The sequence below is a fragment of the Triturus cristatus genome, chromosome 5_2 (genome assembly GCF_964204655.1).
Source record: "Triturus cristatus chromosome 5_2, aTriCri1.1, whole genome shotgun sequence".
NCBI classification, from domain to species: Eukaryota; Metazoa; Chordata; class Amphibia; order Caudata; family Salamandridae; genus Triturus; species Triturus cristatus.
In genome coordinates, this window is record NC_140588.1 from 190,729,996 (window position 1) to 190,743,502 (window position 13,507).

The 13,507-nt window shown below is 41.2% G+C and overlaps 1 protein-coding gene across 1 annotated transcript in view; it reads right to left on the reverse strand.

Moving 5' to 3' along the window:
• Nucleotides 1-6,530: 6,530 nt before the first annotated feature.
• Nucleotides 6,531-13,507, reverse strand: part of LOC146822775 (cytosolic non-specific dipeptidase-like) — a 252,033-nt gene continuing 245,056 nt past the window's right edge. The window contains exon 12 of the mRNA XM_085606962.1: nucleotides 6,531-7,443. Coding sequence (XP_085463088.1) covers nucleotides 7,380-7,443 — 64 coding nt within the window. The 3' untranslated portion in view covers nucleotides 6,531-7,379. The remainder of the gene's footprint in view (nucleotides 7,444-13,507) is intronic.

Sequence of the window (13,507 nt, forward strand, 5' to 3'; positions counted from 1 at the left end):
GTTGAGTCAGTCTGCATACAGATCATGCCTAATGCAGAGTTTCTGAGAATACCCCAGTACAACATGACCCCAGAAATGATGGCAAGATTTACACCTGTGATTGAGTCCATGATTGCACAGGGCATACTGAGAGTAATCATAGGAAGCCTGTGCAATTCGCCCATCATGGGATTGCAGAAGCCACGCGTAAAATAATGTATAGTTCAGGAGCTTGGAAAATCAATGTAATTGTGATTCCATGTTGTCCTGTGGTACCGAATCCATCTGTGATCCTATTTCAGATTCCTTGCGAAGCCATCTGGTTCACTATGATTGACCTGTGCCAAGCATTCTTCTCCATTCCAAGCATGAGGAAAGCCAATTTTTATTTGCTTTCCGTCTGAAGAATCGTGTCTTAATGTGGTGTTGTATCCCTCAAGGGTATACTGAAAGTCCATCCATCTTTAATCAAGTCTTGAAGAAGAACTATGAGAGCTTAATTTTGCCCCAGAATTCAGTGCTAGCCCAATATATCGATGATCTCTTAATTGCATCTGAGACGCGAGAAGCTTTTAAGGATGATACTATTGCCTTGTTGAATCACTTAGCTGACAATAGACACAAGTTGTCACCGAACAAGCTTCAGTACTGTCTGACGGAAGTTCAGTACTTGGGTCATTGTACTGAGAAAGGCAAGAGGAAGGTCTAATCAGAGAGAGTGGAGGCGATCATGAAAATGAGTCCGCCTACTACACAGGAAGAGGTCAGGATGTTTTTGGGAATGGTTGGCTACTGCCTACAATGGATCCCGAACTTCTCCTTGATGACGAAGTCTTTACGGATGTTGACCTACAAAGATGTGAGCGATCCAGTACCCTGGGATAATGTCGGCTTGTTTGCCTTCTTGGAGTTGAGAAAATGCCTTTGTCACACTCTGGCTTTAGGCTTAAGCGTCTTCGCTGTTCTGTTCTGAGAGGGAGGGTTGTGCTGTCTCTGTACTCACCCAGACACATGGGGGTGTCCGTGGACCAGTGGCTTTTTTCTCAGCTACATTAGATCCTGTAGCTTCAGCATTGCCAGGATGTCTCAAATCCATTGCTGCAACAGGTGTCAGCATTGAAAGATGTGAAAGTATTGTGATTGGTCATCCACCTACTGTATATGATCCACACTCAGTTGAACTTCTGATGACAGGAACCAAAACACACCATTTGACCAATAATAGGTTTACAAGGAATGAGCATATTCTGCTTGCAGCAGAGAATGTGACCTTAAAATTATGATGTTCTGTTTTAAATCCTGCTACCTTGTTGCCTGTTCTAAATACTGATGGGGAAGATTGTGAAGACCATGACTGTCTGGTGGTTTCTGAACTTTGTACCATACCGAGACCTGACATTGTTGATGAACCATTTTCTGATCCCGATCAAGTCCTTTTTGTTGATGATTCATGTCTAAGGGACAATGAAGGTAATCTGAGAGCAGCATTTGCTGTCTGTACCATCACTGGAGTTGTGGAAGCTGGTTGTTCACAAGGAGTATACTCTGCACAAGCACCTGAGATCATTGCCCTGACCCATGCATGCCTTGTCTCTGAGTAGATCCGAGTCACCATCTATACTGATATCCCGAATGGTTTCGGTGTAGTTCATGACTTTGAACAGCTATGGTCGCAGAGAGGAATCCTAACATCATCAGGATCTCCCATAAGGAACAGGGAATATGTGAGACAATTGTAGGAAGCATTGCAATTACCAAAGGAAGTGGCAGTTGTGAAGTACCCGGCTCATGGAAGGGAGGATGATTTTGTCACTGTGGGAAACCGATATGCAGATGAAGTTGCTCGTTTTTGTGCCACACACGTATGCATCTTTAATGGGGAATATGTTGGCAGGAGCTTGGGCACAGGGAGTGGGGGTACTTGGGACATCCACACCTATGACTACTGCCTCAAAAGATGTACATTAGGATCTGATAGAGGCTTAATACAGCAAACTAGTCGCTTGTTATGTGTAGACTTGTCTAAAGGTTGAATGCTCATTCGAAACTGCTGTATGAGTATGTGAATACTAGGGATATGAGAAACTGTTATGTGTGTATGCAATTGCCTGCTTCGGTTGATGTACGGTATTAGTTGTAGTCTGCTTCTTAATATGTTTTATGGAAAGAGTCACTACACGTACTATTTTTCGAATTATGATTTGGTGCTTTCAGAAGTTCTGGTTTACAAACACCTGAACAATTATGATTACTGCAAGCTAGAAGAGAGAATGAGAAAGTATTTTGCACCCACAGTCACACTAGACACTGCTTATGCACATAGACACAACTTAAGGTGCACTTTAACAGACATAGAGAAGACATTTGTAGATCAAGTAGAAGATAGACATAGAGGTTTAACAGTTAAGCTTAATAGTAGGGAAGAACCCTTTGGTGGACTAAGGAGGAATTAGCTCAACAGGCTAAGGGAAGTTTTGGTCCTATAGTTCTAGATTGGGAACAGGCTTTGCATTTGACAAGTACAAACACGCCATGACACCATTTTTGTAGGACAGAGTGTGTGCAAACATACATTTCTAATTGATGTTCCTTCGAAGAATTTTTGCAAGAGGCTGTTCAAGTGGTGCCAGGTGTGTACGTTGTGTGTGGGAAAAATGCTTATGTCTGTCTTCCGAACAAATGGTATGGTACCCTTTATGCGGTTGTTGTGTTTTCAAAAATATATCATGTGGAAGATTTGCAGAGTTTAGAAGGAAAATCAGCACATAGAGAGAAACATGGTGTAAGTGCTGGTGAAATCGTGGGGGATATATTTGGAGCAATGATACCTAGTTTGGGAGTAGTACTGAATGACATAAAAACTAGAAGTTTGTCAACTATTGTAGATAAGTTGTTGGTCAATACAGCTCAGTCACTGTTGCTCGTAGATGGAGAGATGGTTTCAATAAGGGCTATAATGCTGTAGAACCGGATTGCTTTAGATGTGTTACTAGCAAAAGAGCGCAGAGTCTGTAGGATGCAGAAGGTCCAACAGCATTGCACTCACATACCAGATAACAGTAAGGACCTGAGGAAATATATCAGTAACATCACTGAGATACATCATGAGATACATGATTTGTCCGGCAATACTCAGACACAGATCTCCAGACACACCACGCCCCAGGTTCAGGATAAACCAAACATTGGTATGCGTGAGGGAGGCATTGAAAGGGGTAATGAGCAAGAGGAATGGAGGGTCCCGGTTGCTCACCCCTCCAAATATCGTGTTCGAAGGTCGGCAAGCATGCCATTGCCAAAATGCGATGATAGCCTGCATTCCTCACATACAATGACCCAGGCATGACGGATTGATGATGGTTCCACTTTTCTTATTTTGAATGTTTGGTTACTTATTATGTTATATTTGCGCCAAGCTGTATCCACGAAATGGACAATGAGGTACGAAAGACCATAAGAATGCCGGATGGGCAAACAGATAAACAACATCGGGGTAGGGTAAGGCAAATATACTATCACCTCAAAGGACATATGGATGTGACTCATATAAAATATAAGACCAATACTATGTATTAAAATTACAACACTGTGTACACTTGCTTGATATACAGAACCAATATTGGCTAAATTTTATTATGTATTAACATACGCATGATAATGTCTGTCGCACCTGCTGATGTTAGCAGATCCCTACCTCATATATGTACATTATTACTATAATAAAAAATGCAAATAAAGATATTTTTTTTTTAAATGAGATACATGATTTGGCAACTGTGGGAATTTGGGATAAGATTGCAAACTGAAATTTTGAAAGGTTGGGAGCTGGTTTGCAGATCTCAGCAGGGGAATTCTTGGATATATCTTGAAGCCGATAGTAATTGTTGTGGTCTGTGTTATCATCTTATTGGGCATGGTAAGGGTATACAAATGGCACAGGTCGAGGCAATTGGAAAATTCCGTTAGAGAGAGAGAAGAGAGAATGGAAAGACTGAAGGGCAGTCATTATGCGAATCTTAAGCGAATAGAGGAGTTCAGACTGAGGAGACTAGTTATGACCAGTTTAGATCGGTCTACTCTACAGGGAGTTAGAGTACTGTGATGACACAGGTCATCAGAAGGGAGGACTGATATAGTGAAAAATCTGTTTTCATTTGTAGGGGTGCATTATAATCACACGTGTAGAATGCATCCGCATGTAAACTTTTGTCGTGTTAACTTCAGTCTTAGGTTCTTGTAATGCAATAACATAAATGTGATGTATTTAGGCCGGTGTCTAGAACATGTGAAGAATTAATGTGAAAACTAGATGTAACTAGCAGAAAACCTTAAAACGAAGACCTTGTGTTGTGCAGTCTTTAACCATTTATTAATGAATGTGTTCATTAGATCATGTCATTTTATATGTGGATAGGAATATTAATCGAATATGCCTTATTTCCTATTCAATTCGTAAAGCTAATTTTTCATTTCTCTTATGTTAGCTGAATCTTGAAGGCCTGAAATGCATTTTCCCTGGAGGCTCTTGCATTAGAATTGATAGATGAATTTCATTTGCATGTTGCATTCTGCTCTTTCTCACTTTTATGTTGCAGGTAGAAGAAGTGCCCTTGTTAGTTAGAATATTGTCTTTGTTTTCGGAGTTCGGCAAGGAGAGAAGAGGATACATTGGGAGTCAATGTCGATATGGAGAACTGGAGAAGGCCTGGGACTCAAGGTCATTTTATTACTGTTCGGGAGCATTGCCGTCCTGTGGAAACTACCTATGAGAATGTGGCCTGATCGGCTTGCAAGATCCGAAAGGAATCCTGGGAAGACATCTGTGATATGAGAACATTGAATGGAGGGTGAGTGCCCCACTTCTTCTCTGCCTTTGGAGAGAGAGTTTCTTAGAACAAGCTCTGTCACTGTAGCTTCATGCTACCTGACCCATTGTAGTGGAGAGACTTCTAAGGAAGACTCCATGCACTGACACCTTAACCTATCCTGTTCTGAAGACTGCTTAAATAGGGACGTCACATTAGAGTTAGTGTGGGGACAGATTCATGCATTATTTTCACCAACCCTCGATGCAGAGGAACTTGGACTCATGTTTTCTGATTTTCTGCATCATGCTTTTTTAATTATTTTTCTTGTGCATGTTGCACCGACTGAACCTTATTCGAAGATTTGGCTTTATGTTGGTCCCGATGTATTTCTACACCCTCTTCTTGAGTTGTCTGTATGTTCAGTTGTTTGGCTTTGTAATAAATGAACTAACCTCACTTGGTAGTCTGTGGTTACTATGGGTCTAGAGATAATGAAATTGAATTGATAGGCATTGTTAACGACTTCTCTCCCCTCCACCCTTTCATGCTGTGATAAAGTACCATCGACTAGAGGTTCTGGAGCAAATCTAGAACATACGGGTCTGGCTCCTTCACCTTATTGGCCCTAGATGTAGATGGACAGCTGCAGTATGCCCCCTGAAGGAAGCCCTTATCTGTAAGTTTAGTAAGACCCTTAAGAAATATTGCCAGAGGTTTATTGATAGCCAGAAGTAGTCACAGGCTATTTATGTGATAAAATGTGATGCTAAGACCTATTGGGGGTTTGGCTTACATTTCCTGTAAGGGTTGGTCCAGTTCTTGAACATTGGCGGCACTTGCCATTGGCAGCAGGACCACCAAGTTCCTCTCCTGTACCCGTGTTCCTGCTGCTAACTGCTCAAATACAGCTAAAGCCCATGTCTGTGTGGGCTCCAATATGACCTTCAGAGACACCCATTGTGAATTAGTTTTATGTTAGAGTTGGATGGGGCGTGCACCAGCCACAGCCACAGCAGAAATGTATAGACTGGTGTTTCCAGCCTCCCAGGCTACCCAATAGATCACATGCAGGTCATTTTAGCTGGGGCTGTTGAAGGCTGCTGCTACCTACTGTGACCTGATCTTGCCCTAGTGTTAGAACACGGTGAGGGCTACTGAAAGTTCAGGCCAGTAGGCACATGCCAAGAACAGCCCAGGTGGCACTCAGCATCCACTAAAGCTTTTGGCAGCGCCTGCTTGAATCTCTCACTGCATGTAAGATCATGCCTATATTAGGGAGGATGGCAATCCAAGTGGAATCCTAATCCTCTGGGGCTTGAATGCCTGACATGTTGAGGATTGCCCAACATAAATAGCATGCCCATAACAGACATGGTAGCTATCCAGACGTACAGCCAATCATTCTTTCTTACAGGCTAGGCTCTGAGAGGAGTAGGGCTTGGGCTTGATGTGGGCTGATGGTGCTGATCCCACACTCTGGTGTGAAGATAAATGGTAATAACTATGGCCTTCCAGTGCAGCGCAAGGACACTACAGTACATGCATTGCAACAGAAGTACCTGATAGACTAAGGCACTAATGAAATGGCTTGAGGCGGGTAAAGAGGAAATGCTCTATTGGCTAATTCCAAATGTGATTGACGAAACTAAAAGCCAAAATTCTAGAAATTAAATCTTGCAGCTAGAAGCTGTACTTACGCCATGTCTAAAAACAAAAAACAGGCAAAAAGCTCCATTATAGAGCTTTATTTTAACACAAAGTTTATTGCATTTTGCTAAGACACATTTAGTGGAACAAGATTACCGGCCGTGAAACATAAATCATTTCATAAAGCTGGTCCAGTCATCATAGTACATGATATATCATGATATTGCAAACATGTAAACAGTGAAGTATTTTCTGCCCTACTTCCAAAGTTAATGTTCACGTCACCTAAGCTATGGAATCCAAGTGTGTATCTATACTTTAGAGGGAATATGGAAATTCATGAGGAGAGGCTAAATGCCATCTTGCCTGATCTAACATGTGACAGAGAGGGGACCAAACTCAATTACTGTCATGCACGGCATCCACAAAAGTGATCACAGGTTCATCCACAGGTTCATCAGGTATAAGGAGGTTACCTATAAAGTGGCCCTTGCACCAGGACTGTTGCACAATATGTGCAAAAGTTCGGTTAATCAGGCACCAAGTCCTGTGCTTGAAACCCTCCCAAAGAGTCTCTCATTCCAGTGAAATGGGCTTCTTGCGGAGGCCTCAATACTCCTCTCACCAAAGGCATCACTCACTCCAAGCTCCCTCATAGAGCTACATATAATTGTGCATTACATCAGGATATCCTGGACACTTTTTGTAGAATTTCCCCATTAGTTTGGAAGTTCTTCCATTTCGACAGTGGGTGGCAAAAAGATACTGTGTTCATGTATACGTGGATTTGCTAGATTCAGTGTCAAGTATGATGCATACATAATACAAGACTACTTATTTTCAAACTGCAGCTTTTTTACTTGACGTTAGCCAATCCTAATCAAATTGCATTTATCAATTAATGTGTCATATTTGTATTTGTAGTGAAAAAGTGAGGCATCTTCTTTAGACTTTACTAAGTTCATGAAGAAAAGCAGCATATAGTTTTGTACCGCCAATGTAATTGGACCTGTAAAAAACAAAGAGAATGATTAGTCTTCACTATTTCAGTGTTTCCAATATCTTTTAACTATAAAACTGGGTATGTACCGTTAACATATATATACAGTCAAAGTATGTTTCAAATGTCTAGTTGTTTTACTTAAAGTACCATTCAACCTTTGCATGACTAGGAGGAGGGTATTATATATGGGATGAAGTACCCCATGTCGTACATTATAAGGATATTGCAATTCACCAACAAGTTCCATAACCATAAAGAGTAACGAGGTGGAAGGACGAGTTCCTCTATAAGGTTATGGAACTCCGAGGTAACTTGCAATATCCTTATCATGTATGCCAGGGGGTACTTTATCCCATATAATACATGGTCACACCATCAACTTTCCCACAAACCACCTAAAACCTTGGTGTGTAGCTCTTTCATATGAAAGAACGAGCATGTTTTCAAACATGAAAAATAACAATAAAACCTCTAGTGCAAAATTGAACACATTAGAAACATGTTCGATATTTGTTGCAACCAGATATTAGAAACAGTTAAATACAAGTCAGTTTTAAAAATAAAATAAAAGCTGAAGTAGCTCTGAATGTGTTGAAACATGCAGAAAGATTCTAGCTTTTCTCTAACTATCTAATGAGTGCAAAAAATAAACATGCTCTCTTTGCTTGTCATTGTAAGCTAAAAAATATAGTAGAAGAAAAAAAGCAATGTAATTTAGCATTCCATACTTGAGAAATTGTGTTTGTGTAGTTTTGAAAGTAAATTGAACAATATGAATTTGCCATTAGCACACTTGTCCCCCATTAGTTGAGAAGAAAATTATTCAATAGTAGTGGTGTTCATTTTATTTGATCAGTGATAGACATAATCCAATAGGAGTATGTTGAAAAACATTAGCAAAGCCAATAGGTCTCGCCTTGAGCACCAATTGACTTTTGCCGATATTTTTGGCCATGTGGCACAGTATTCCTGATACAGTGTTGCATGACTAGGGGAATTTTTTAAAAAATGTTGACATTGCTGTCCGTTTCATTTTGTAGGTGTGTGCACCAAGTTGAGTCAATAACTAAAAAGAAAAACAAAACAGAGAACAGCTTTCTTTTTTTATAGTGAGTGAGTAGAAGCAACACAGATGCAACAAAACTGGAGGTGCTGGTGGGGGTAGAAGCAACAGAGAGACCCAGGTGGGTTACTAAAGTGGGTGGGGGAAGAACACGAGAAGCGTGGAAGCAACACAGAGGCTGAAGCAATGGGTAAGACACGGATCCGGGTGGAGGCAACACTGAAAATGAGGAGCGGAAGCAACTCAGGGTCGCCAGAGGGTGGATCAAATGGGCGGAATAGAGCATCATGGTGCTGGCGATGAGAAAGCACATGGGTGAGAAGGCCGCGCGGGGGGAGTGGGCCAGAAGAACTCGGGCGAGAGAGAGGAACATGGAGCGCAGTGGAGAGGGGACAAAAGCAAATGAGGGAGACAGCTGGAGAACACACGCACACATGTAGAGGGCATAAACAAAATGAATAAAGTAACGCCTGACAAAACAGCAGTAGAAGGGCATAGTAATGTGTCCATGTTCTAAGGGCGGGACAAACACAAGGAGAGGAATGGATGTACACATAACAAACCCACAAGAAGTAAGCAAATGAGACTGACAATGAAGCCAACCAATGTTAAGGAATGGGCATGCTATAAGCCCACTGTAAGTGAACAATATAGTTCATGATCCTATGTTGGATCATGTAAATAAAGTTTGAGAAAGTGAAATAAATAAAGAAGCTAAAAATTTTCTAAATGAAAAATACAGAAAGGAGAAAATTGAGACTAGGAAATCTGCATAAAGAAATCTGGAAAAATTATATATGGGGTAAGGTAAGAAGTGCCAACCAGTCATTCCCTTTTTCGAAAGCACCCATATTCATTAGAGTTGTCACTGTTTTCCAACCTCAAGATAATGGTAAATTATTTCATTTATCTCCTTCAGTGCAGAGGTAACCTTTGGTCAGAGACTTTAGGGTCGCATTGTAATGGGCCGGTTGGTTTCCTTTCCGGCCGTCTTATTTTGATGGAGGTGGTCAGAAAGGAAACCAGCTGGTCATTTTTGCTGGCTTCCGATGCGCTCGAAGAGCCCGTCCGCCAGTCGGAAAGCTCTCTGTAATCGCAAGGGTGGCTCTTTCTGACATGATTTCCATGCCAGCGTGTTAGGGGGCCCCCAGCAGGGCCCCCTTTTATGCATTGCCTCTGGTTGGAGGCCAAGGGGGCTTCTATGGTGCCCCCCTGTTGATCCCTGCACCTTGTGGCAGGCACCTTGAGATGCATGCCACGGGTGCAGGGATGAACTGCATCTCCAATTTCACTGTGGGAGCATGCATTACATCTGGTTCATGGCCATAATCCATGCTCCCTTAGCGAAATATTGGAATGCGACCAACAGTGTTTGGTCGCATCCTAATGGGGCGGTCGAGACCGCCGACCGGGTGTTGGTTGATCCCGTGACTGAGTCAGACATCGTAATGAGCCCCTTAATGTCTAAAAAACATGCACAGTGGTTGGATTGTGTTGAACTTGGTGGCATTGTAGGCTTTTTAATATGCAATTATGTAAATGGTGAATGTGTTTCAAAAATGTAAAAATTCCATTAGTGCAACTCATATTGACATGCCCTAATCATTTAGACATACAGAACACCAAATGGAATTAATAGAATTCTCGAGTGTCATGGGTCATAATGTAACATCTTGAGAAGTACTCAAAGAACAGTGTTACAGGAAACCACTTTCACAACTACTAAATATTGTAGTTAGGTCACAGTTAAAGTAGGATATGTGTTGTGGTAATTCAATACAGTTGTGACAGTATAATAATACAGTCAAAGTAAACAGTGTGGGAGAGGTTAGGGTAATATATTGGTAGAGCAGACTAATAATTCAAAGATTATGGACCTAGGAAAGTTAAAATACTTACGTTTGCCAAATAGGATTATGCTGTGTTATGGTCCATATTTGGAAATGCATGTGTTGTTCAAAACTCCAGATAAAGAACACACCACTATCTTGTGGGATGTGGTGTATAAAACTAGGTTGTATTAGGAGGTCTGCCATATTGGGTGAATAAAAAGTCAGAGGAAGTCAGTCACAAGTATAATGTAGTGAAGATCCAAAAGGGTCTCAATACTATTAACATAAAGAGGCAGGTACTAAGATAGCCAAGGTCATTCCGGTCATCAAATGGGATTATGTTGTGCTGTACTCTATGTTTGCGTTACAACAAACAAATGATGGACGGACTGCTGACAATGCATACATTCTCCCCCAGTCAAGAGATCTGGGTTAAATCCATCGTTCTTTTGCCCACTACACCACCCCAGTTTAGACATGGCCATATGCAAATCAGTCTTGACCCTGTGCCTCATGTTGTACTCTATGTTTGGACATGGTCATGCTCTACAACAAACAGATAAAATGTGTACCGCCATTTTATGTAAACTTGTGATAATGTGTTTATATCAGGTCCTAGGAGGTGGTTTGCAATATCTGGAGGGACAGCGGGGGGAGTGTTAATGTAGATCGCATGGAATAGCTAAAGCAAACGTGTTGCAGTATGGCGTAGAATGGAACAGTTATGTTGGTAATGCATTTAAGACTAATGATGCCAAATAACTGTAACTGTGTCGAAAAGTAGCTTAAGGACTAATATTACGTGAAGGCCACAAAACAGTAATAGCACAAACATTGGGTTGATTAAAAAAGAGCATTCAGAACGAAGTGACTAAGATTCTAGAACTGGAAACGTGAAATATTCTAATGAAGAGAATAAAATAGTAAAATGGAGAACAAATGTGTATGCTACTGTATATAAAAAGTAAATGGTTCAATTTTGGAAGATGTTACAGTAAAGTCATTAATTGAAGAGTTTCAGTCATAGACCTGGTCCTCTGTTAGCAAGCAGCTCTTGGTCTACATAATGAAAGGGTCATGCCAGAACAGGACCTGGTGTGTATGTGAATAGACAGGGGCTAATTCACAGGCCTGCAAACAGTTGGGTTGGCCTCTCTCGTGGGCATTACTTGATGTTGCATTGAGGGTGATAGGCTCTGGCCAAGGGGAGCATGTATTATGCTCCTGAGGAATGCAGACAAACATCATGCTGAAAAAGGTGTTGAAATTTTAGTGAAAGAAAACAGTTTGTAGTGGGCCATCAGTAATTTGTTTGTTCAGTTATGGCCTGCCTGGGAGTAGGTGTCAAGTCAAAGAGGGTCTTTCAAATAACTCCCAATATCTCCCTCATTTCTGATAAAAGATCACAACATGCACACTTTGAGGGTGACAGATCTGCCAACAACATGTGGGCGATCATGTATTTTAATGCAATTTTAAAATGGATTGCTTAATATAACAGCAATGTTGACCTTGCAAATAGGTTCGGAGCTTCCAAGTCTTGTGCAACACCTTCAGCTTGTCTTCGAATTTCAGCCAAAAAATGCTTTGCATTTTTGGGACTTGTAGCTTCACAACTAACATTGTAAGGAATTGGCTCTAACATCACCGCATGCAAACTGTTTTCAGCTAAAAGAACAGGATTGGCTCTTATTAGTATTTGACATGTAGCTAGTTGCCAGTTAAATATGATAATGTGGCAAAATTGATAACAAGAATGAACATGATTTTGGTCAAAATGCTTTGAAATCCCCTAAAGTCCCTTACACAGTTTGGTTTCTTTGTTTACAATATTTTTTTCAATTTCACATGTGTAACATTTTTTTAAAAAATCAAGTAACATTGAACATTGTTTTTTTATTCTACACCACAATCTCCCTTGAAATGTTTGTCTTGCTTGTTATGTTTTACGCTGCATACATTTAGCTGGAGAGATCAAAACCACTAATGAAAATCATATTTGTCTATAATTTTAGAGGGTGTGCCCCCAAGCCCCATAACAATCTTTATAATATTTGCTGTATTAATATATAATGGATTAATTCTGAGAAAATATATTTGCCCTTCTTTATGGGAAATGCAATAAAATAATTTTACAAGGGATGCATGGCATTACCATTGCGAAGACTATTGGGCTAATTGGTATGTACTGGGGAGACATGTAAGTAACTTGAAAATATGTTGCACATGATATTACTAAGAGGAAGTTAATACTTCTGCATCTTTGTTGACTTTGCTCGAAATAATTTTCCCTGTAGTATAATAATCTGTGTAGTAGTCTATGTATGATAGATTTTAGAGATGTCCTCGGTGAGGTAGTTTGCACTGGTGCCATGTGCACCCTCTCAGTGGAGGAAAAGATAAAGCTATCGCCAACTCCATGTTGCACCATTCAACCCCCTCTGCATGGCCAACATTCACCCATTAGGTTGTAGGGAACATCCCTCCGTGGCTCCAGCATGCTGTTCAAGTCCCATAGGCCTTTCCTATCCATCAGAAAGCAAGGTTTTCTTATGTATATTCTCCCCCATTGTCTGTGCTACTGTTACCTCTGCCTCCATGACTCTGATACATTGTAGCTGTCTACTTGAACCAAATTAGGTTCTAGGGCCACTGCATCAATGCAAGTTTCTATGAAGTTTGCCTGTTTTTAGTTGTCATCCAGATGTCAGCAATCAACATCCCTGCTGGGGCCAAAGCGGCAGCTCCTGGTGGAACCCCCACTGAGGCCCATGCCTGGGCCTCCAGGCCCCTCACAACCAACCTGGTGCAGTTGTATTCTCTGACCATGCAGGATGAGGGTCTGCAGTATTCTCTGACCATGCGGGATGAGGGTCTGCAGTCTTATAATGCAGACAGTGTACCGTCTTCTAAATACCATGCCATCCATGGAGTCTCTGAAAAGGCGTCTTTTCTTCTCATGTCCCTGTTCAGAGGTCACCAACCATCAGTACTAGCTTGAAAAAATTAAATTCTCACCATATTGTTTTCCAGGTCATCTGTAAAAATAGCTGGGTCCCATCATATTCCACAGGGCCTGAGAAAGTGCTGCAGGATGGCCTTACAAAGTCAGTTTTGTGTCCTCTCTTTCCAAGCAGTATTGCACTGCTGATCCTTCAAAGCTTCTGGAAATGTC